Genomic DNA, 25,918 nt, shown 5'->3' on the forward strand with positions numbered 1-25,918 from the left:
GACGTGAGCCACCATGTCTGGCCCCTTTTAAAATATTTCTGCTCATTGATGATGCACCCAGTCACCCAAGTGCTCTGATGGAGATGTACAAGGAGATGAATGCTGTTTTCATGGCTGCTAATACAACATTCATTCTGCAACCCCCAAATCAAGAAGTAATTTTGACTTTCAAGTCTTATTATTTAAGAAATATATTTTGCAAGACTATAGCTGCCATAGACCGTGATTCCTCTGATGGATCAGACAAAGTAAAATGAAAACCTCCTGCAACGTATTCATCATTCTAGATGCCATTAAGAACATTCGTGATTCATGGGAGGAGGTCGAAACATCAACATTAACAGGAGTTTGGAAGAAGTGAATTCCAGCCCTTGTGGATGACTTTGAGGGCTTCAAGACTTCAGGGAAGAAGTCACTGCAGATGTGGTAGAAATAGCAACGGAACTAGAATTGGAAGTGGAGCCTGAAGATGGATACTGAAATGCTGCAATCTCATGATAAAACTTGAATGGACAGGGAGTTGCTTCTTATAGATGAGCAAAAAAAGTGGTTTCCTAAGATGGAATGTACTCCCGGTGAAGATGCTGTGAACACTGCTGAAATGACAACAAAGAATTTTGAATATTCCATAAACTTAAGTTGATAAAGTAACAGCATGGTTTGAGAGGACTGACTCCAATTTTCCAAATTCTACTGTGGGTAACATGCTATCAGACAGCATTGCATATTACAGAGAAATTTTTCATGAAAGGAAGGCTCTGACACAGCAAACTTCATTATTGTCTTATTTTAAGAAATTGCCACAGACACTCCAACCTTCAGCAACCAACATCCTGATCAGTCAGTAGCCATCAACACTGAGGCAAGACCCTCCACCAGCAAAATGATTGTAACTTGCTAAAGGCTCAGATGATTGTTAGCATTTTCATCCATAAAGTATTTTTATGGATTAAGGAATATACATTTTTATACACAATGTTATTGTATACAATAGATTACATTAAATTAAGGCATATACATTTTTTATACACAATGTTATTGTATACAATAGATTACAGTGTGATATCACCACAACTTTTATATGCACTGGGGAATACAATCTTCATGTATTTCTCTTTATTGTGATATTCACTTTATTGTGATAGTCTAGAACCAAACCCCCAATATCTCCAAGGTGTGCCTGTATAGGAAAACCAGATTGCTATATAAGTGGTTTATGGATAATGAAGGGTAGATTTGTTATACCAATAAAATTGGCCTATCCTTTAAAGCAATTATCTGATATCAAATTTAGTCAAGGCCAACAAACAAAAAGAATAAGAATCATTCTTGAATTTCTTTGTGCCACAATACACACTGTACGTCTGTTTGAATAAACTGTATTATATTTTAACAGAATAAAGATGTTTAGTACTAACAAAGGCTTCAAAGATAATTATCCACACAAAATTGTTTAAAAGCCTACTCAAGCATAATCCTAAGAACATCCTTCAATCTACTTAGAAGAAAATACAGTTAAATTTTTAGAAACTGAAAGAGCATATGTACTTCAGTTCTTTCTTATCCTCATTTGTATGTTTTAGTCCCTAGCTTTATGGTTGAAATCAGTTCGCTCATTTTTCTAAATTCCATGTTGCAAGTCAATCATATTTCCTCTGCCTTCATGGAGCTTACATTATGTCTGAGAAAACATCTTTGAAGAGCTAATTATACAACTTACAATTTAATATAAAATGGTTTAGGGGAGTGTCTTAGTTTGATTGCTACGGCTTTTAACAGAAACCTGAGATTGGGTAATTTATAAAGGAAAGAAACATTAATATGTTTCTCAGTTCTGAAGGCTGGGAAGTCCTAGAGTATGGTGCCAGCTTCTGCTCAGCAACTTCTTGCTGCATTATCCCATGGCAGAAGGCAAACAGCAAGCAAGTGCTTGAGGGGCCAGACTCACTTTATAACAACCCTCTAAGAGATAACTAACCCACTCCTGCATTAATGCACTCATGAAGGTAGAGCCCCATGATCTAATCACCTCTTAAAGGCCTCCACCTCTTATTACTGTTACAATGGCAATTAAATTTCTACATTAGTTTTGGAGGGGACAAACATTCAAACCACAGCAGAAAGAAAGGAGAAAAAGTGGTGGTAAAATAAGTAAGCTCACTCCCACACAGGAAAATTGGTAGACTTTGATAACAAAGGATTTTCCAACAACAGCATAAACTCATAGAACTCATATATGTGAGCAGGGTGCAGTGGCTCACGCCCGTAATCCTAACACTTTGGGAGGCTGAGGTAGGCAGACCACTTGAGCCCAGGAGCTCAAGACCAGCCTGGGCAACATGGCAAAACCCCATCTCTACTAAAAATACAAAAAGGAGCCAGGCATGGTGGCACATGCCTGTAGTCCCAGCTACTTAGGAGGCTGAGGTGGAACGATCACTATGATCATGCCACTGAACTCCAGTCTAGGAGACAGAGTGAGACCACATCTCAAGAAAAAAAGAAAAAGGAAAATTTTTTTAAACCGTAAATGTCAAGAATTTTTTCCTGCAATTCTCCGCTAAATTTCTGGATCTTGCTAAGATTTTCTCTTTGCTCTTTCTACCTGTTGTAGAAGTTTGCTTTCCCCTTCTCTACAAGACAAAAAAAAAAAAATCCCTTATGAACATTTTCCCACCCAAGTCAAACCGGAAAGTTTCAGAAAAAAAAAAAAAAAAAGGATAATTTCAAGTATCCAGCTAAACGTCAAAATTTATTTTTCCCCTAGGGCTTCCATCAGGCTTTACTCAACACAGACCTACAGACCTAGAAATCACACCTCTCTCTAGCCTTCCTAAATAAAAAAGCATTAAAGTTATAGGAATGTTTGAAGAAAGTTTTATTTTGTATATGTTATTAAAACTTTGTGTGTACAAAGTGAAACATTTTTATAAAGGTTACATTTATACTTTTAAAAACCCACTTGCAACTGATTAGAATACAAAGTAAAATTTTACAGGGAAATTTTATAGATAATGTTTAGATCACTTTTCTAAATTATTGAAAAAGTCCAGTTGCAATCTTATTGAAGTTCTACAGAGGGAGCTAGTATCACAAAGAATAAAGTTATAATACATGAACTTCAAAAAAAGACCTAGTCTGTTGGAAATATCAGATTACCATTCATCAATATGAGCTCACTTTATCCTCTAAAGTTTTACCTTAACAATTAGCCAACTCAAAATAAAACACAGTATTACCTACAAACTGTGACGTATTTCTAGTGAACCATACTAAAACTTATAAAATATAATTTCCATGAAAAATACCTTTAAATACTTTTCAAGTAGGTATGTTCATAATGAACAATATCACTCCTCCAAAAAAGTTTTTTAAAAAAGGTTCCTAAGTCACTGAACTTATACAAAATGGAAAGCAATCAAAAAGATCTAAACAGTTCTATCCTTTTCTTATATAAACCAAGTTACGAAGTCTCTTCCTCATCTGTAAAATGGGAATGATTACAATATCTGCTTCACAGAGTTGCTGTGGGGATTAAATTAGATCACAAAATAATTAAAACAATGCCCTTCTTCCTTGTTCTTTAACATGTATTATTTAATTGTTCAACACTTTCCAAAAAGAAATCAACAGAGTTTTCAAGGTTAGATTGGCTGCTAATAAATACTAAAAGTTCACTCAAGAACCCCAAGTCTATATCATTCCCAAAAGGTCTGACTCAACCCTTAAGGGGAAATAGTGTTGGCATAACTCTTACATTAAAATCTGCCATAGCTACATTCTCAAAATATTCCTGTTTGTTGTAGACCAAGAAGAAAGAGAATTCATCACACCAGCAGTTTCTCTCTCCATTCTGTTACCCTCAATAAATTTCATCCCATAAATATGTCTTGTCAAGTAAATTGCAGTTAAGGATCAATGAACTACACTTTGACTAAAGTGCTCTGAATAAAGTTTCTAGGAAACACCTTATCCTTCCCCCTAAAAATTGATGGGAAAGATCATTATCCTTTTTTGTTATTGTTGAAGAGTTTTATGCTAGAAATTCAGAAGCTATACCCAGAGGGATCACTGAACAGACTAAAAGAGAAGTAGGTAATGAAAAAAATCATTTGTTTAATGAACAATGACAGAAAAGCACTAATCTAAACCCCAAATGATATCTGAGGAACTTAAGTTTGGAAGACTAAGTGATTAAACAAAGTTAAGGTATTAAACTGTGTCAAGAAGGAGTACACTTCCCCTAATTTCCTCTCCTATATGGTTTCAGCTTAAGATATGTCAAAAGAGAAATTCGCAAAAAATTTAGGGGATGCAATTGAAGCAGTAGCCATTTCATTCCAAAGGCAGTCATTGGTTAGAGGCAGGAAGGACAGACACTAAGGTATGGGCAGAACTGTAATCTGTCCTTACTCATCCCCACTCTACCTTACGTCCACAACTACCAGGACCAAGCCTATCACCAGATTTTTCACTAAAGGCCCATAAAGGTGGTAGTTGCAAAGAGCCCACAACACACGAACCTCCTTCACAGTTTCCCTATTAACAGAACACGCAATTCATTAACCTACATCAAAAGGCAGTTTAGCGATTTTTCTCTCACATTTTAGGGACCTTAATATCCCCAGTTTTTCTCATGATTGAATAAGATTTAATTCCTGTAATAAATTTCTTAATATCATAGTGGCATTGAATTCTAACTAATGCCCCAAGACTACAGCCTATGGCAAAACTCATACATAAACTAAGTTTCTTCTAATGCTAAGTCCAGGGCACCATATAGTGCTTCATAAGTAGAAGGTAGCAATTTAAATTAATTCTTTAAGGATTTTAAGATTTTACCACCAATAACATACATTTTTCATTCACCTATCGTTCATGAATATAAGACCATGTTTAATCACAAAATTATTTCTTATAGGCCAGACGCGGTGGCTTACGCCTGTAATCCCAGCACTTTGGGAGGGCAAGGCGGGTGGATCACAAGGTCAGGAGTTCGAGACTAGCCTCACCAACACAGTGAAACCCTGCCTCTACTAAAAATAGAAAAATCAGCCGGGTGTGGTGGTGTGCACCTATAGTCCCAGCTACTTGGGAAGCTGAGGCAGGAGAATGGCGTGAACCCGGGAGGTGGAGCTTGCAGTGAGCCAAGATTGTGCCACTGCACTTCAGCCTGGGTGACAGAGCAAGACTCCGCCTCAAAAAAAAATTTTTTTTTTTAAATCCTTATAATGAGTTACCTTCCTTGATGACAGTGTTAATTATTTTCTGCTTGTGTTTTTGGGGGGCGGGGTGCGGGGGGGTTGTTTGTTTGTTTTTTGAGACAGGTTCTCACTCTATTGCCCAGGCTGGAGTGCAGTTGTGCAATCTTTGCTCACTGCAGCCTCAACTTCCTGGGCTCAAGCAATCCTCTCACCTCAGCCTCCTGAGTAGCTGGGACTACAGGTGAGTGCCACCATGCCCAGCTAATTTTTTTTATACTTTTAGTAGAGACAGGGTTTCGCCACGTTGCCAAGGCTGGTTTCAAACTCCTGAGCTCAACTGATCTACCTGCCTCAGCCTCCCAAAATGCTGGGACTACAGGCGTGAGCTACCACACTCGGCCAATTATTTTCTTTTAAGCAACAAAATATTTAAGCAAATCTTTCCGAAGTTTTATAATCCAGGTATAAAAATTTCATAGAAGTTATGAGATCCTAGAATTTTACAGTAAGATCACAATCAAAAGTTCATCAAAAGAGGTGAACTCAGATCTCAATTGGTTGAGAATCATTTGTAGATTATGTGTAAGCCTGAAATGACCTCAATCAACTCTAGTTTTGGATCCTTACGGAAGTAACCTGACCACCTGACCATATCAGTAAAAGAAAAAAAAAACAAAAAACAAAAAAAAGCAGCAAAGAAACCTAACACAGATTTAGTACTTACTCCTGGAGATGCAGCCTTATAAGCACAAATGGTAACTCTTATTACAATGAACTATTTAAACCTTAGTTTAAAAAGCAATACAGTGAAAAGGTTACCTTACAAATATTATGACTACATACAAAAATAAACTTTAAAAAAACTTTTCTTGGCCAGGCATGGTGGCTCACACCTGTAATCCCAGCCCTTTGGGAGGCCAAGGCAGACATATCACTTGAGCCCAGGAGCTCAAGACCAGCCTGGATAACATGGCAAGACCCCATCTCTACAAAAAATACAAAAATTAGCCAGGTGTGGTGGTGCACACTGGTAGTCCCAGATACTCAGGAGGCTGATGGGAGGATTGCTTAAGCCCACAAGGTCAAGGCTGCAGTGAGTCATGATCACCCCACTGCACTCCAACCTGGGCAACAGGGTTAGATCTTGTCTCAAAAACAAAAAACAAAACAAAACAAAAAAAAAACAAAACAAAAACTTTTCTTACATGAGAGGCATTTATAGCTCAGGATAAAATTTCCAGCGAAAATATCATACATAGAAAGAGGCTGATGTGTTCTAGAGAAAAGGGCTCCAATGATGACAAAGTTGCTAATGATGAAGATTCTGAATAAGACTGTTCAAAGAAATGGGAAGGAAAAAGAAAAAACTAATTCTATTTAATATGTGGTTGTAAAATGTATACATTTGACTTACTTCATGAGCACACCTAAGAGCTTTTGTATCAAGCTGACCAAATAGCTTTGTGTTGCATCCTCTCCTTAGAAGAATGTAAAGTGCCTGGTATTTGGAAGTAATTAATTCTTTTCAACTCACTCAATATTGGTTATAGGTCTGAAGTGATTTCCAAAACCAAAACACAATACTGTGAAACTGATTTAATTAACTAATGAGTTCTCTGTGATCAGTTACCAAGTCTTGCAATGGATATTAATCCCTTTAAAAAAAAAAAAATTACTGGCGGCCAGTCGCGGTGGCTCACGCCTGTAATCCCAGCACTTTGGGAGGCTGAGGCAGGCAGATCACCTGAGGTCAGGAGTTTGAGACCAGCCTGACCAATATGGTGAAACCCTGTCTCTACTAAAAATAAAATTAGCCAGGCGTGGTGGCAGGCACCTGTAGTCCCAGCTACTCAGGAGGCTGAGGCAGGGGAATCACTTGAACCTGGGAGGCGGAGATTGCAGTGAGCCAAGATCGCGCCACTGTACTCCAGCCTGGCAACAGAGTGAGACTCCGTCTCAAAAAAAAAAAAAAAAAAAAAAGTTACTGGCTGGGTGCAGTAGATCATGCCTGTAATCATAACAGTTTGGGAGCAGAGGCAGGAGGATTGCTTGAGGTCAGGAGTTTGAGACCAACCTGAGCAACATAAGGAGACCCCATCTCTAAAAACAAGACTGTAGTGAGCCATGATCACGCAACTGTTTTCTAGCCTGGGTGACAAAGCGAGACCCTGTTTCAAAAAAAAAAAAAAAAAAAAAAGACTATATACTTAGAGAACTGCTTGGTGTGACAAAAACAGCACTTAAATGGGACTCAGGAGACTTGGTTTCTGGTCTAGTACTGTCCTTAAGTAGCAATGTAAACTATAGCAAGTCATTTTATCAATGTTACTCTCATGATAAAATACGGATACTGGTTCAAGGGTTCATTTCTAGAATCAAAATACTATAATTTTAAAGATACAAAAAAAACTGGGCCCTGAGAATAGGATCATAAAAATGTTTATGATATTTTTAAAACTGTACCTTATTTATGAACACTAAAAAAAATTAAGCATTTAACCTTGCTGTCGGTCCTAGCTTATTTCAATTTTGACTTTTTGCTTCACAGGATTTTTTTCTATTAGCTTTACAGATATCCAGTTCTTAGATCATTCTTACCAAAAAAAAAAAAAAGATTCTTTTAACAGGGTCTCATTCTGTCACCCAGGCTGGAGCACAGTGGCACAGATCATAGCTCACTGCAGCCTGGACCTCCTGGTCTCAAGCAATCCTCCCACCTCAGTCTCCCAAGTAGCTGGGACTACAGGCATGCACCACCACATCCGGCTACTTTTGTTAACTTTTTGTAGAGACAAGAGTCTCACTATGTTGTCCAGGCTGGTCTCCAACTCGTAGACTCAAGCAATCCTCCTGCCTCAGCCTCCCAAAGTGCTGGGATTATAGGCACAAGCCCAGTCTATGATCTTGATGATTTCAAAGAACTGCTAAGTCACAGCATTAACAATTAATTTAAGAGCATACCAGACCGGGAGCGGTGGCTCACGCCCGTAATCCCAGCACTTTGGGAGGCCAAGACGGGCGGATCACGAGGTCAGGAGATCAAGACCATCCTGGCTAACACGGCGAAACCCTTTCTCTACTAGGAATACAAAAAATTAGCCGGGCGTGGTGGTGGGCGCCTGTAGTCCCAGCTACTCTGGAGGCTGAGGCAGGAGAATGGCGTGAACCTAGGAGGCGGAGCTTGCAGTGAGCCGAGATCACGCCACTGCACTCCAGCCTGGGCGACAGAGCGAGACTCCGTCTCACCAAAAAAAAAAAAAAAAAAAGCATACCAGATGTTATTGTCTCTAACTTCCCTGACATATCCCTACACATTCCATTTAAATACTTATAACTTTCCTGCTGGTTTGGAAATTGACCTATTCACTAAGAAATTACATTTTTACACTGCACCAAAGATCATATCCTGAGCACGTCCTAATACCCTTGAAGGTACATGCCTATTGCATAATTTATTTATTTTCTTCCATCTCATCATAATCCTAAATTGGCAAGCATTTAAATATCACAATATAATTAACTTTTATAAGACAACATTTAAAAATTTAAGGGGTTATTCTGACAAAATAATTTAATTTTTGACATTAAAAAATCATAATGGAATTCATTCACTATCAGAAGGGAAAATACACTTCATATTTAGAACAGTATACACTGCTTACAAAAGTTCACTGTTTACCTTGGTAGCTATCTTAAAAAGCCAAGTAAATAAATGTGAATCCCTTTTAAAGAGATTTTCCCCTTGCCTTATAGCAAACAAAAAAAAAATCTTCAGATACCAGGTTACTCTGTGTTAAGTAGTATGGATACTTCTGAATTTATTTATATTTGCATTTGGAATTCACCCCTAACTCCAGACAACTTTTAACTTTCCTTACCTAAATCTATATGATCAGATCTCAAAATCCAAGGTAATACAAAATTTATATATTCATAAAATAGATATTCATGGAAACAAAATGGTTCTATTTTCAATAACTGCAGATGTGTCCAAAGATTTTGAAAAGCCACTATTGGAGAGTAAGATTCCATTTATAAATAAAATCAGTATCTTTTACTTTTTCTTAAACCGCTTTATTGAGGTATAATTGACATATAAAAAGCTGCACACTATCTTTTCTTTAATGCCTAGCACAATGGAAAGTAGGTGAAAAAATACTTAGTAAAATAGTGATGTTTTCCTAATTTATTTTAAATTATTCCATTTACAAAACTAAAACTGAAAAAAACTAGAAAGCTAATGAAACCAGTTCATTACTGGATCATGTATAGAACAAAGTATAATTCCTATAGTTTTAGATAAATCACATCACAACTTGAATTGCTCAGCTTTCTCTACTTAAAATCATCCCCCAAGGTCTTCAGTATGTAGAATAATGAAAAACAGGAAGTTGAGAAAAACCACTTTGCTTAGAAAAACAAGTGTCACTGCTGACCAATATTTCCCTGTTTTCCCATGCCAATCTTCCTCAGAGAAACAAGTATACTCGTGAAGCATCAGTGACTAAGTGTATATGAAATCTGAATCACAAAATTTCAGGAACTAAAAATGTTTTAATGAAAACATACTTAATATTCATTAATATCAAGATAATTAGAACTATCATTGTACTCTCTTATTGGTATTCTTTTTTTATTTTTTTAAAGGCAAGGTCTCACTCTGTTGTCCAGTCCAGAGCTCAGTGGAATGATCATGGTTCACTGCAGCCTTGATCTCCTAGGCCCAAGAGATCCAGCTGCCTCAGCTTCCTGAGCAGCTGGGACTGCAGGCACACACCACCTCATCAGGCTAATTTTTTTTTCTTTTTTTTTGAGACAGAGTCTCGCCCTGTCACCCAGGCTGGAGTGCAGTAGCGTGATCTTGGCTCACTGCAACCTTTGCCTCCCAGATTCAAGCAATTCTCCTGCCTCAGCCTCCTGCGTAGCTGGGATTACAGACACCCACAACCATGCCTGGCTAATTTTTGTATTTTTAGTAGAGACAGGGTTTCACCATCTTGGCCAGGCTGGTCTCGAACTCCTGACCTCAGGTGATCCACCCACCTCGGCCTCCCAAAGTGCTGGGATTACAGGCGTGAGCCACCGTGCCCGGCCTTTTTTAAGTTTTTCGTAGAGATGGGGTCTCACTATGTTTCCCAGGCTGGTCTTGTACTCCTGGCCTCAAGCAATCCTTCCACCTCAGCCTCTCAAAGTGTTGGGATTACACATGTGAACCACCATGCCAGGCCACTCTTTATTTATTAATATCAAGATAATTAGAGCTATCACTGTACTCTCTTATTGGTACTCTTATAGAATTAGGGTTAATTTTCAAAGAGCAGGTCAATGTGATGGTGCCAACACATTTTTACAATTTTATAATGAATCAAGCTTTAACAGACTGAAATTAAGAAGTTGTAATAATGTTTTATGAGAATAAAGCATGGAATTACTGATTAGATAAAATTTTGTTTTATATCTATATCTCTTATATTGTTTAAAGCTTAGTCTTGAACACAAAAAGATTTTTTTGTTTTTAATACAGCAGGTGAGTTGTTATACACTCCTTAGCAGACTCTGACTTCCATGACCACCACCCTACCAAGATTTTGGCTATTTGAGTTGCAAAGACACAAATGAGATTATTTATAAACAGCTTTCATAATTCATGAAATTCATTAATTCAATAACTGTTTTAATTTTTTAAAATTAATACTCTGCTTTTATGGTGCCATATTCAACTGAAAGTTTTCTTTGGTATGTAAGTCAAAAACTACAAGGAAGAGAGCCAGCAGCCAAAAATATCAAGACCATCAATAACGACAAATCAAACAAGTGGCAATACTTAGCAATAATAGAACAAATAAACAACAGAATGTTAATCTGCAAAAATAAAAAGGAATTAACTGATATATGCAACAACACTGATGAATTTCAAAAACACAGTGAGTGACAGAAGCCTTATACAAAATAGGACATATATATGACTCAGTTTATAAGAAATTTTAGAACAGGTGAAACTAAAATAAAAAACTTTGAAATATAAAACTCTAGTTAATGGTATATGTGTTGAAATATTTAGAGAGAAGCATATTGATGTCTACAATTTACTTCGAAATGCATCCAAAAAACCGATGAAGTAATGCATGAACAGAAGAATAAATAGATAAAACAAGTGCAGTAATATGTTGATAAAACCTTGGTGGTAAATATACAGGTGAACACATAACATATGTTTAAAACTTTTCGTAATAAAATGTAGGGGCTGGGCACGGTGGCTCAAGCCTGTGATAATCCCAGCACTTTGGGAGGCTGAGGTGGGTGGATCGCTTGAGGTCAGGAATTCAAGACCAGCCTGGCCAACATGGCGAAACCCCATCTCTACTAAAATACAAAAATTAGCTGGGCATGGTGGCGGGTGCCTGTAATCCCTGCTACTCAGGACGCTGAGGCAGGAGAATCGCTTGAACCCAGGAAGCAGAGGTTGCAGTGAGCCAAGATCATGCCACCACACTCCAGCCTAGGTGACAGAGCAAGAGTCTGTCTCAAAAAAACAAAAAAAAAGTAAGAAAAAAGTATCAGTTGGCCAAGTTATACCCATAGAGATGAATTATATCTTGGACAGTTAAAAAAACTTTCAAATGAATTAAAACATTAAAATGGGTTACATATTAAATAACATATTCTTTAAAAGCAGATTTCTGGTATTTTTAATATTGGTCATAGTCTAAGGACTAAAGGAACTTTTAAGGCTCACCAACTACTTAATTCCCAAAGCAAAAGAAGCTCTGTTACCAGACCTATAAATAATAACCAACCAATGCTACAGTAACAACCACCAGCCCTCACTGACTATACTAGGAAATAAAGAAAGAGCAAAAAAATTTCTTGACAATATATATATTTGAGAACCCACTATGGAGATTATACTCAAATAAGGATAGGCCAAATATAAAAATACTGATGAAAGGTTAGCATAATAGTGGAATGTGTAAACAGTAAGAATGCATAAGAAAATCCTTTCCCTGAACATTGGTCCTGCCATTTTATAATTAACAATTTATGTTACCTTAAATAGGAGAGAAGAAAATAATTTACAAAAGGTTCAAGACAGTTTTTAAAAAGGAGTTTAAAAGTACTTGTAAAAAAATTATTACTTAATCTCAAGAAGAAAATAATAGTCTTAAAGTCCTCTACGAAAAAAAATTACTGTCCCTATAAATGAGTACAAGTGAAGGTTACATTAAACTAAACCAAGAGAGACCTGAGTTAGATGTGAAAATAAAATGTCTTCAGCCAGGCATAGTGGCTCACACCTGTAATCCCAGCACTTTGGGAGGCCAAGGCAGGCAGATCACCCGAGGTCAGGTGTCTGAGACCAGCCTGGCCAACATGGCAAAACCCCATCTCTACTTAAAATACAAAATTTAGCCAGGCATGGTGGCGGGCACCTGTAATCCCAGCTACCTGGGAGGCTAAGGCAGGGGAATTGCTTGAACCCAGGAATGAGAGGTTGCAATGAGCCGAGATCGTGCCTCCAGCCTGGGCAGCAGAACAAGACTCTGTCTCAAAAAAATAAAAATAAAATAAAGTGTTTTACCTTGTACCAAACAATTGACATTTACTTTTTCATAAACCAGTGACAGAAACAAAATTATATTTGTCTATCATTATCATGAAGGTGGGTGATCCACCGGAGTAAGACCCAAAAATTAACAGTGACAATTTATTTTTATTTTTTACTTTTTTCTGGTAGAGCAGTCAGAAAGAAAATAGGAACAATTTAATATTTTATCTGGAAAGAGAAAATAACATGACATATTTCCCAATAAGACTTTAGTCTAGATGATGGAATACAACACTACATCTTTTAATGTGAATACAGGAGAAATTTTGTCCTGTGTAAACTTTACGTAGTGTAAATTATATAGTGTAGGTTATCATAATTCTGTTAGGATTAAGGTCATAGTGTTAATTATACTTTGTCATTATAATTTTGAAAATCAGATAATTTACATATACATATATCAAGTTCATAGACAGAGTAAACTATTTACAACCAATGGTTTAATGCACTTACAGTTCCTTGTGTTTGTCTTCAGCCAAGATTTGGTCATTTGGTTTCAGAGAATACCTATATAACAGAAACGAAAATTACACTCTTCATACACACACAGTGTCAACGTAAGTTAGCTGACCTCTTCAAAACAAGCACTCCAACACTGTTATAGGTCTCTGACTTAATTGATAAAACACCAAGAATGCCCAAGTAGACGGTTTTTTGCTGTTCTATTAGTCATTTCCAGGAACACCACTCCAGGAACTGAAAGGAGATCACCTTAACAATGCTTTGAAGATCTTCAATATTCTTCTGTAGTGAATCATCTGTAATGTCACACTTATTCAGCAGTTCAAAACTGATGCAACAACTACAACGTTAAGTATTTTAGACTTCACAAATAATATGTAAATCATTCATTAAATATATAGTAATCATATACTGTGAACCAGGCTATGTACTGAGTAGCATGACACAGGAGGGAAAGAAAAGCTTTGGAGGGTTTGTGTGTTTTTTGTTTGTTTGTTTGTTTTTTGAGATAGAGTCTCACTCTGTCACCAAGGCTGGAGTGCGGTGGCACGATCTTGACTCAGTGCAACCTGTTCAAGCGATTCTCCTGTCTCAGCCTCCCCAGAAGCTGGGATTAAAGGCACGCACCACCATGCCTGGCTAATTTTTGTATTTTTAGTAGAGAAGGGGTTTTAACATGTTGGCCAGGCTGCTCTGGAACTCCTGACCACAAGTGATCCAACCACCTCAGCCTCCCAAATTGCTGGGATTACTGGCATGAGTCACCATACCCGGCCTCAAGTTTTAGAGTTTTTGATTGACCATTTACTAGCTAAGTGACCATAGGCAAGTACTCTACATCTTTAAGTCTCAGTTTCTCTGGTCATAAAATACAGGTTGCTATAAATACTAGATCAGGGGTCTTTCACAGTACCATATATTTGTACTGCTGAAGGTAAACAGACTTTCTGAAGGGTACACAGAAATAGATAAACAACAATGGACAACAATTCCCAGGTCTTCAATTCTCATTCATACTCAACCCTTTCATAAAATTTAAAATTAATCTGCCTGAAAATGGATCATAGGTCCATTTGAAAGGTCATGTTGATTTTCCTCTCCGGTCTCCTCTTTCACAAGTACCTTTAAACCCACTGCTATGGTTTGAATATTTTACCCCCCTCAAATCTCATGTTGAAATTTAATCCCCAACGGGGCAATATTGAGAGCTGGGGCCTTTAAGAAGTAATTGGATCATGAGAGCTCCACCTTCATAAATGGATTAATCCATTCATGGATTAATGGGTTATCATGGGAGGGGAGCTGGTGGCTTTAAAAGAAGAGAAGAGACCTGAGCTACCATATTAGCAGGTTCAGGCCCCTTGCCATGTGATACCCTGCACCACCTCAGGAATCTGTAGAGTCACTATCAGCAAGAAGGTTCTCACCAAGTGCAGCCCTTTGACCTTGGACTTCTCAACCTCCATAACTGTAAGAAATAAATTCCTTTTCTTATAAAATACCCAGTTTCAGGTATTCTAAGTAACAGAAAATGGCCTAAAATTCACTTTTTATTTATTTATTTTTTTTATTGTTATACTTTAAGTTTTAGGGTACAAATGCACATCGTGCAGGTTAGTTGCATATGTATGCATGTGACATGCTGGTGTGCTGCACCCACTAACTCGTCATCTAGCATTAGGTATATCTCCCAATGCTATCCCTCCCCCCTCCCCCCACCCCACAACAGTCCCCAGAGTGTGATGTTCCCCTTCCTGTGTCCATGTGTTCTCATTGTTCAATTCCCACCTATGAGTGAGAATATGCGGTGTTTGGTTTTTTGTTCTTGTGATAGTTTACTGAGAATGATGATTTCCAATTTCATCCATGTCCCTACAAAGGACATGAACTCATCATTTTTTATGGCTGCATAGTATTCCATGGTGTATATGTGCCACATTTTCTTAATCCAGTCTATCATTGTTGGACATTTGGGTTGGTTCCAAGTCTTTGCTATTGTTAATAGTGCCGCAATAAACAAATGTGTGCATGTGTCTTTATAGCAGCATGATTTATAGTCCTTTGGGTATACACCCAGTAATGGGATGGCTGGGTCAAATGGTATTTCTAGTTCTAGATCCCTGAGGAATCGCCACACTGACTTCCACGATGGTTGAACTAGTTTACAGTCCCACCAACAGTGTAAAAGTGTTCCTATTTCTCCACATCCTCTCCAGCACCTGTTGTTTCCTGACTTTTTAATGATTGCCATTCTAACTGGTGTGAGATGATATCTCACTGTGGTTTTGATTTGCATTTCTCTGATGGCCAGTGATGGTGAGCATTTTTTCATGTGTTTCTTGGCTGCATAAATGTCTTCTTTTGAGAAGTGTCTGTTCATGTCCTTCACCCACTTTTTGATGGGGTTGTTTGTTTTTTCTTGTAAATTTGTTTGAGTTCATTGTAGATTCTGGATATTAGCCCTTTGTGAGATGAGTAGGTTGCAAAAATTTTCTCCCATTTTGTGGGTTGCCTGTTCACTCTGATGGTAGTTTCTTTTGCTGTGCAGAAGCTCTTTAGTTTAATTTGTCAATTTTGGCTTTTGTTGCCATTGCTTTTGGTGTTTTAGTCATGAAGTCCTTGCCCATGCCTATGTCCTGAATAGTAATGCCTAGGTTTTCTTCTAGGGTTTTTACGGTTTTAGGTCTAATGTTTAAGTCTTTAATCCATCTTGAATTGATTTTTGTATAAGGTGTAAGGAAGGGATCCAGTTTCAGCTTTCTACATATGGCTAGCCAGTTTTCCCAGCACCATTTATTAAATAGGGAATCCTTTCCCCATTGCTTGTTTTTCTCAGGTTTGTCAAAGATCAGATAGTTGTAGATATGGGGCATTATTTCTGAGGCCTCTGTTCTGTTCCATTGATCTACATCTCTGTTTTGGTACCAGTACCATGCTGTTTTGGTTACTGTAGCCTTGTAGTATAGTTTGAAGTCAGGTAGCGTGATGCCTCCAGCTTTGTTCTTTTGGCTTAGGATTGACTTGGCGATGCAAGCTCTTTTTTGGTTCCATATGAACTTTAAAGTAGTTTTTTCCAATTCTGTGAAGAAACTCATTGGTAGCTTGATGGGGATGGCATTAAATCTATAAATTACCTTGGGCAGTATGGCCATTTTCACGATATTGATTCTTCCTACCCATGAGCATGGAATGTTCTTCCATTTGTTTGTATCCTCTTTTATTTCATTGAGCAGTGGTTTGTAGCTCTCCTTGAAGAGGTCCTTCACATCCCTTGTAAGGTGGATTCCTAGGTATTTTATTCTCTTTGAAGCAATTGTGAATGGGAGTTCACTCATGATTTGGCTCTCTGTTTGTCTGTTATTGGTGTATAAAAATGCTTGTGATTTTTGTACATTGATTTTGTATCCTGAGACTTTGCTGAAGTTGCTTATCAGCTTAAGGAGATTTTGGGCTGAGACAATGGGGTTTTCTAGATATACAATCATGTCATCTGCAAACAGGGACAATTTGACTTCCTCTTTTCCTAACTGAATACCCTTTATTTCCTTCTCCTGCCTAATTGCCCTGGCCAGAACTTCCAACACTATGTTGAATAGGAGTGGTGAGAGAGGGCATCCCTGTCTTGTGCCAGTTTTCAAAGGGAATGCTTCCAGTTTTTGCCCATTCAGTATGATATTGGCTGTGGGTCTGTCATAGATAGCTCTTATTATTTTGAGATACGTCCCATCAATACCTAATTTATTGAGAGTTTTTAGCATGAAGGGCTGTTGAATTTTGTCAAAGGCCTTTTCTGCATCTATTGAGGTAATCATGTGGTTTTTGTCTTTGATTCTGTTTATATGCTGGATTACATTTATTGATTTGCGTATATTGAACCAGCCTTGCATCCCAGGGATGAAGCCCACTTGATCATGGTGGATAAGCTTTTTGATGTGCTGCTGGATTTGGTTTGCCAGTATTTTATTGAGGGTTTTTGCATTAATGTTCATCAAGGATATTGGTCTAAAATTCTCTTTTTTGGTTGTGTCTCTGCCAGGCTTTGGTATCAGGATGATGCTGGCCTCACAAAATGAGTTAGGGAGGATTCCCTCTTTTTCTATTGATTGGAATAGTTTCAGAAGGAATGGTACCAGTTCCTCCTTGTACCTCTGGTAGAATTCGGCTGTGAATCCATCTGGTCCTGGACTCTTTTTGGTTGGTAAGCTATTGATTATTGCCACAATTTCAGAGCCTGTTATTGGTCTATTCAGAGAGTCAACTTCTTCCTGGTTTAGTCTTGGGAGGGTGTATGTGTCAAGGAATTTATCCATTTCTTCTAGATTTTCTAGTTTATTTGCATAGAGGTGTTTGTAGTATTCTCTGATGGTAGTTTGTATTTCTGTGGGATCAGTGGTGATATCCCCTTTATCATTTTTTATTGTGTCTATTTGATTCTTCTTTCTTTTTTTCTTTATTAGTCTTGCTAGTGGTCTATCAATTTTGTTGATCCTTTCAAAAACCAGCTCCTGGATTCATTAATTTTTTGAACAGTTTTTTGTGTCTCTATTTCCTTCAGTTCTGCTCTGATTTTAGTTATTTCTTGCCTTCTGCTAGCTTTTGAATGTGTTTGCTCTTGCTTTTCTAGTTCTTTTAATTGTGATGTTAGGGTGTCAATTTTGGATCTTTCCTGCTTTCTCTTGTGGGCATTTAGTGCTATAAATTTCCCTCTACACACTATTTTGAATGTGTCCCAGAGATTCTGGTATGTTGTGTCTTTGTTCTCGCTGGTTTCAAAGAACATCTTTATTTCTGCCTTCATTTCGTTATGTACCCAGTAGTCATTCAGGAGCAGGTTGTTCAGTTTCCATGTAGTTGAGTGGTTTTCAGTGAGTTTCTTAATCCTGAGTTCTAGTTTGATTGCACTGTGGTCTGAGAGACTGTTATAATTTCTGTTCTTTTACATTTGCTGAGGAGAGCTTTACTTCCAACTATGTGGTCAATTTTGGAATAGGTGTGGTGTGGTGCTGAAAAAAATGTATATTCTATTGATTTGGGGTGGAGAGTTCTGTAGATATCTATTAGGTCTGCTTGGTGCAGAGCTGAGTTCAATTCCTGGGTATCCTTGTTGACTTTCTGTCTCGTTGATCTGTCTAATGTTGACAGTGGGGTGTTAAAGTCTCCCATTATTAATGTGTGGGAGTCTAAGTCTCTTTGTAGGTCACTCAGGACTTGCTTTATGAATCTGGGTGCTCCTGTATTGGGTGCATATATATTTAGGATAGTTAGCTCTTCTTGTTGAATTGATCCCTTTACTATTATGTAATGGCCTTCTTTGTCTCTTTTGATCTTTGTTGGTTTAAAGTCTGTTTTATCAGAGACTAGGATTGCAAGCCCTGCCTTTTTTTGTTTTCCATTCGCTTGGTAGATCTTCCTCCATCCTTTTATTTTGAGCCTATGTGTGTCTCTGCATGTGAGATGAGTTTCCTGAATACAACACACTGATGGGTCTTGACTCTTTATCCAATTTGCCAGTCTGTGTCTTTTAATTGGAGCATTTAGTCCATTTACATTTAAAGTTAATATTGTTATGTGTGAATTTGAACCTGTCATTATGATGTTAGCTGGTTGTTTTGCTCGTTAGTTGATGCAGTTTCTTCCTAGTCTTGATGGTCTTTACATTTTGGCATGATTTTGCAGCGGCTGGTACCGGTTGTTCCTTTCCATGTTTAGTGCTTCCTTCAGGAGCTCTTTTAGGGCAGGCCTGGTGATGACAAAATCTCTTAGCATTTGCTTGTCTGTAAAGTATTTTATTTCTCCTTCACTTATGAAGCTTAGTTTGGCTGGATATGAAATTCTGGGTTGAAAATTCTTTTCTTTAAGAATGTTGAATATTGGCCCCCACTCTCTTCTGGCTTGTAGAGTTTTTGCCAAGAGATCCGCTGTTAGTCTGATGGGCTTCCCTTTGTGGGTAACCCGACCTTTCTCTCTGGCTACCCTTAACATTTTTTCCTTCATTTCAACTTTGGTGAATCTGACAATTATGTGTCTTGGTGTTGGTCTTCTCAAGGAGTATCTTTGTGGCGTTCTCTGTATTTCCTGAATCTGAATGTTGGCTGCCTTGCTAGATTGGGGAAGTTCTCCTGGATAATATCCTGCAGAGTGTTTTCCAACTTGGTTCCATTCTCCCCGTCACTTTCAGGTACACCAATCAGATGTAGATTTGGTCTTTTCACATAGTCCCATATTTCTTGGAAGCTTTGATTGTTTCTTTTTATTCTTTTTTCTCTAAACTTCCCTTCTCGCTTCATTTCACTCATTTCATCTTCCATCACTGATACCCTTTCTTCCAGTTGATCACATCGGCTCCTGAGGCTTCTGCATTCTTCACGTAGTTCTCGGGCCTTGGCTTTCAGCTCCATCGGCTCCTTTAAGCACTTCTCTGTATTGGTTATTCTAGTTATACATTCGTTTAAATTTTTTTCAAAGTTTTTAACTTCTTTGCCTTTGGTTTGAATTTCCTCCCGTAGCTCGTAGTTTGATCGTCTGAAGCCTTCTTCTTTCGACTCGTCAAAGTCATTCTCCGTCCAGCTTTGTTCCATTGCTGGTGAGGAACTGCGATCCTTTGGAGGAGGAGAGGTGCTCTACTTTTTAGAGTTTCCAGTTTTTCTGCTCTGTTTTTTCCCCATCTTTGTGGTTTTATCTACTTTTGGTCTTTGATGATGGTGATGTACAGATGGGTTTTTGGTGTGGATGTCCTTTCTGTTTGTTAGTTTTCCTTCTAACAGACAGGACCCTCAGCTGCAGGTCTGTTGGAGTTTGCTAGAAGTCCACTCCAGACCCTGTTTGCCTGGGTATCAGCAGCGGTGGCTGCAGAACAGTGGTTTTTTGTGAACTGCAAATGCTGCCGTCTGATCGTTCCTCTGGAAGTTTTGTCTCAGAGGAGTACCCGGCCATGTGAGTTGTCAGTCTGCCCCTACTGGGGGGTGCCTCCCAGTAAGGCTGCTCAGGGGTCAGGGATCAGGGACACACTTGAGGAGGCAGTCTGCCCGTTGTCAGATCTCCAGCTGTGTGCTGGGAGAACCACTGCTCTCTTCAAAGCTGTCAGACAGGGACATATAAGTCTGCAGAGGTTACTGCTGTCTTTTTGTTTGTCTGTGCCCTGCCCCCAGAGGTGCAGCCTACAGAGGCAGGCAGGCCTCCTTGAGCTGTGGTGGGCTCCACCCAGTTGGAGCTTCCCGGCTGCTTTGTTTACCTAAGCAAGCCTGGGCAATGGCGGGCGCCCCTCCCCCAGCCTCGCTGCCACCTTGCAGTTTGATCTGAGACTGCTGTGCTAGCAATCAGCAAGACTCTGTGGGCGTAGGACCCTCTGAGCCAGGTGCAGGATATAATCTCCTGGTGTGCCGTTTTTTAAGCCCATCGGAAAAGCGCAGTATTCGGGTGGGAATGACCTGATTTTCCAGGTGCTGTCTGTCACCCCTTTCTTTGACTAGGAAAGGGAACTCCCTGACCCCTTGCGCTTCCCGAGTGAGGCAATGCCTCGCCCTGCTTCGGCTCATGCACGGTGCGCTGCACGCACTGACCTGCGCCCACTGTCTGGCACTCCCTAGTGAGATGAACCCAGTACCTCAGATGGAAATGCAGAAATCACCCGTCTTCTGCATCTCTCACGCTGGGAGCTGTAGACTGGAGCTGTTCCTATTCAGCCATCTGGGCTCCTCTCACTTTTTATTAATATAAAAAGGATGACATACTCCTCACCTATTATGAATGAAACTATACACTATTGTATTGCCTGAGTATAAAAACCTTTTAAGTGTTAAACAAGGAATGATTCATATTTTGTCTGCAAAACTTTTTTTTTTTTTTTTTGAGACAGAGTTTCACTCTGTCACCCAGGCTGAAGTATAGTGGCATGATCGCGGCTCACCGCAACCTCTGCCTGCTGGGTTCAAGCAATTCTCGTGCCTCAGCCCCCAAAATAGCTGGGACTACAGGCATGCACCCCCACGCCCGGCTAATTTTCGTATTTTAAGTAGAAACGAAGTTTCACCACGTTGGCCAGGCTGGTCACCAACTCCTCACCTCAAGTGATCTGCCCACCTTGTCCTCCCAAAGTACTGGGATTACAGGTGCGAGCCACTGCACCTGGCCTATTTTCTTCTGTTTAATAATGTACCAACATTTTGAAGGCAGAGAAGCAACATTTTGAAGGCAGAGAAGAAGGAGAAAAAAAATTTTTTTTAATAAATAAAAAATAATTTAGCAACATTTTAATACATTTGTTATTTTACTCTGTGCTAATTACAATTTAATGACTAAGAGATATTTTAAAATTTATACATTTTGGCTGGCTGCAAAGACATATAATAGGGTAATCAATATGCATGAAAGACTGTAATGCATAAAAATATACTACCTTCATAATGTATGCATGTTACAGGCAAAATATAACTTATGCATAAAATACATTATATAAGAATAGAATCTGGTGTGAAAAGTATAACAGAAATGCAAATTCAAGACAGAAAGGACTATAAAATTTTTAAACATCAAAAAAGGAAGCTGTTTATGTATTTTTATAAATGAATAAAAGGGGTATCAAATCACAATGGTATTTAGAGTCCACTAAAAAGAGTGATTTAGGCCAGGTGCGGTGGCTCACGCCTGTAATCCCAGCACTTTGGGAGGCCGAGACGGGCGGATCACGAGGTCAGGAGATCGAGACCATCCTGGTTAACACGGTGAAACCCCGTCTCTACTAAAAAAATACAAAAAAATTAGCCAGGCATTGTAGTCCCAGCTACTTGGGAGGCTGAGGCAGGAGAATGGGGTGAACCCAGGAGGCGGAGCTTGCAGTGAGCCGAGATCGAGCCACTGCACTCTAGCCTGGGTGACAGAGCAAGACTCAGTCTTAAAAAAAAAAAAAAAAAAAAGAGTGATTTATCAGTATTATATAAAGTTATTAAAAATCATTAGCTGGGCACAGTGGCTCATGCTTATAATCCCAGCACTTTGGGAGGCCAAGGCAGGCAGATCATTTGAGGTCAGGAGTTCGAGACCAGCCTGGCCAACACAGCGAAACCCCATCAGCAAAACCCCATCTCTACTAAAAATACAAAAATTAGCCAGGCGTGGTGGCAGGCGCCTGTGGTCCCAGCTACTGGGGAGGCTGAGGCAGGAGAATCACTTGAACCTGGGAGATGGAGGTTGTAGTGAGCCAAGATTGTGCCACTGCACTCCAGCCTAGGCGACAGAGCCTACTTTCAACTTAGTAGAAAGCTATAACCCAACTTCCCACCATGGCTTTCATAGAATGATGCAAAGCACAGCCTATATTTTGGATGTTTTGTTTTCTAATGGCATAGATAGGTATTCTTTTATAATCAATTCTTACCATGAACATAGTTCCTAAAAATCAGAGACAACAAAATGGTACAGTGGTAGTCCTCAACATTTTTTTCTGCCCTAAATTACTGGAGAAAAATGACATACACTCCAAAGAATAGAAGACGGGGAAGCAAGAGGGAGCACAGGGAAGGGGCCTCTTTACTCTGCCTCTAGCCCCTACAAAGAGAACCACTGAGTGAAAAAAATCACTAGATACAAATAAAAAAACCTGCAATATCATCCTGATTCTGACATTAACTTGTTTTCTGAACTGGGCAAGCCACTTAATTTCTCTAATGAGGATAAACCTGCCTATGTCACAGGGTTGCTATCCAGATCAAATAACATTACACAAAAAGTGTCCAGCGCATTATTTAACAATTATGATAAATACTCATCCCTGCCCCCTCTTCCTGGAATCTTCTACCCCTATAAAATGAAGAATTCAATTAGCTCAAAAAGGGAGGAAAGGGCACTTTTAAATGTTCATAACTTTTATAAGAGCCTTTTAATGAGACTGAAATAAACACTTTTTATTCAAATGTGCTCCTCCTCTGAAGACCAGCATAGCACAGAACTTAGTGCCTTGAAAGGCGCAGGAACAGACTGTGAAGTTCTGAAATAAGACGGTCATAAGAGAGGTGCCATGCCTCATGTTGCACAGTTAATGTCAAGTTAAGACTTGGTACATAGCAGATGACAATAAAATATTCTATAAATACTTGGAACTAAAATTGCCTTCCAAGAATTAAATCAGTAAAATTTCTATAAATCTACAAATATTGCCACATAGTCCAAAGAATCCCAACAGTATCAAGTAAAGTTTTACAGAATTGGCAAAACCAATCAGGTAGACAGTGTGGATATGGCAAGATTTTAAACAACATATTTAATTGGCTCTTCCAATTTAAAAAAAAGTTGATTAAAATATATTAGAAAGGAAGAAAATGGGGGGGCAAAACCATTAATCACTACAACAATGTTTGAGACTAAAGCTGGACTGAAATTTAAGAAGCTTATAAAGAAATAGATTAAGAGTAAATCACAGGGTTAGAATAAAAAAGCAAAAAGTTACAAGGTTTATGAAAATAATATTTTTAAATCTCATTAGCAAAGTAAACGAGGATTAAAACTCAATTAGAGAAAGCTGAAAGAATTAAACTAGATTTAAACCTAAATACCTAAAATAGAACTATACTCTTTGTATTCTTAATTTTTCTTATGCTTTTTATTTTAAAAATTTTATTGATAATTGTTCAAAATGACTAGCCACATATTTTATGAAAGGACATTTTAAAATTTGGAATTGGAAGATACTGATATCACTGCTTAGCTCTTGGGTCACATCAGCAAAACCGGCCCATGTTATATCAACCTCCCATTTATTTGCTGATACATTTTATTTCTGGCTTCTGTCTCCATATTTGCACTGTGATTTGCCTGGCAGAGGGCGCCACTGACATCCCATTCAAATACAGGGGACCCTTTTAGGCATTACTTTACTAGATATCTCTGTTGCATCAGGTATTATTGACTATTCTTATATAAACTCATCATACTTCATCAGAGCTTGTCTTAGTTCTGCTTTTTCTTAATCTCATTCTATACTCATTCTTTATCTATCCATCTATTAAATGTTCTAGCTTCCAGCCCACTTCTTTTACTTTTTACTCTTTTTTTTTTTAGAAAGTTTCATCTACTGGTTGCTTTAAATACCAGCCACATAATAATAAAAATAGTGCTAGTAATAGCTACCATTTATTGAATAATATTGCGTCAAACTATGTAAAATTAAATACAATTAAAGAGTCCAGGCAAGGCACTGTAGCTCACATGTGTAATCCCAGCACTTTGAGAGAATGAGGTGAGAGGATTCCAAGACGAGCCTGGGCAACATAGTGAGACCCATCTCTAAAAAACAAATTTTTTTTTAATTAGCTGGGCATGGTAGGGCACATGCCTGTAGTCCCAGCTACTCGGGAGGCTGAGGTAAGAGAATTGCTTAAGCCCGGGAGGCTACAGGGAGGCATGACAGCACCACTCACTGCACTCCAGACTGGGCAACACAGCAAGACCCTGTCTCCAGAAACAAAAGGAGTCCAGCCATGACTCTTCTACCCACCAAAAAACATAAATCCAACTGTCTCCTGAATATGCGTGCCTGGATATCACAGTCATCTCAAGCTTGAACAAAACTCAATTCAATCTTTCAAGTCCCTCTTCCATATCCTCCTCCTATACTCCCTAACTCATTTGTAAATACCACCATCAGTCACCAAAACCAAAAATTCAAATGTTATCTCTAACTCCTTTACCCTCTTCATTAAATCAATCAAGTCTTACCTTGATAACACAAAAGTATTATTGCACTCTTTCCCAACCATTCTATCATAACTAAAGTGATCAAGTCATCATCTCGCAACAGGTTTATCACTATAGCCTCCTCAAATCTATTGATCCACTACAGACAAAGCAATTCACATAATCCTAAAATATGAATCCAACCATGTCATCTGCCTGCTTAAATCTCTCAAGTGCTCTCCATTGCCAATAATAGAGGCACGAGAGATTTCAAGCTCAGTAGCCAGTAATATTAGCTAACATATGCCAAACATTCAAATAATCTCATTCAATCCTCACAAGAACCCTAATATCCTTATTTTACTCACAAGGAAACTGAGCTTCCATAGATAACCAAGGTCACACAGCTCCAGAGCACACTCTTAACCTCTATTCTATAATGCCACTGTGAAGAAGTGATTTCTTTCCACATCTGTCTCCTCAATTAGATTACAAGCTGCTTAAAGGCAAAACAGTTATTTAATATTGTATTCCCAGTATTTGGCAAAAGAGTAACCATAAAACATATGCTCCAAAAAGTGTGTGTTGAGCTGTGAAATGAACTGTTAAAAAAGAATCTATGTTTACGTATCCTTAGAAGTACCATTTCCTTCAATATTCAAAGTTAGGTTTGAACATCAAAGAACCCAAAGAACAGCATCTATCTGGGCAAAATGAAGGAAAGTAGTCTGTGTTCATTTAGTATCCATAATTTAGGTTGTTTTTTGAGGAAGCCCCAGAGCAACTCAGGACCAATCACTCAATATGTGAAATGACATAAAGATTCAAATAGCAGTTTATTTCAAATTCTAAGAATTTAGAATTTTGAAGGAGAGAAGCAGAATAACCAAAGACTATCTGTTAATGTAGGTCACAAGGTAGTCAAATAAGAGAAAATATTCAATCTTAAGAAGCATTTCCAAACACCACCAATAATCTA

At 38.5% G+C, this 25,918-nt stretch overlaps 1 protein-coding gene across 4 annotated transcripts in view; it reads right to left on the reverse strand.

Annotated features, from left to right (window-relative positions):
• Positions 1-25,918, reverse strand: part of ADK (adenosine kinase) — a 560,128-nt gene that overhangs the window by 472,886 nt on the left and 61,324 nt on the right. For all 4 annotated transcript variants that reach the window (XM_004049615.4, XM_055353393.2, XM_004049614.4 and 1 more), the window contains exon 3: positions 13,264-13,317. In XM_004049615.4, the coding sequence (XP_004049663.2) occupies positions 13,264-13,317 (54 nt within the window). The remainder of the gene's footprint in view (positions 1-13,263; positions 13,318-25,918) is intronic.

This window comes from Gorilla gorilla, chromosome 8 (assembly GCF_029281585.2).
Source record: "Gorilla gorilla gorilla isolate KB3781 chromosome 8, NHGRI_mGorGor1-v2.1_pri, whole genome shotgun sequence".
NCBI lineage: Eukaryota > Metazoa > Chordata > Mammalia > Primates > Hominidae > Gorilla > Gorilla gorilla.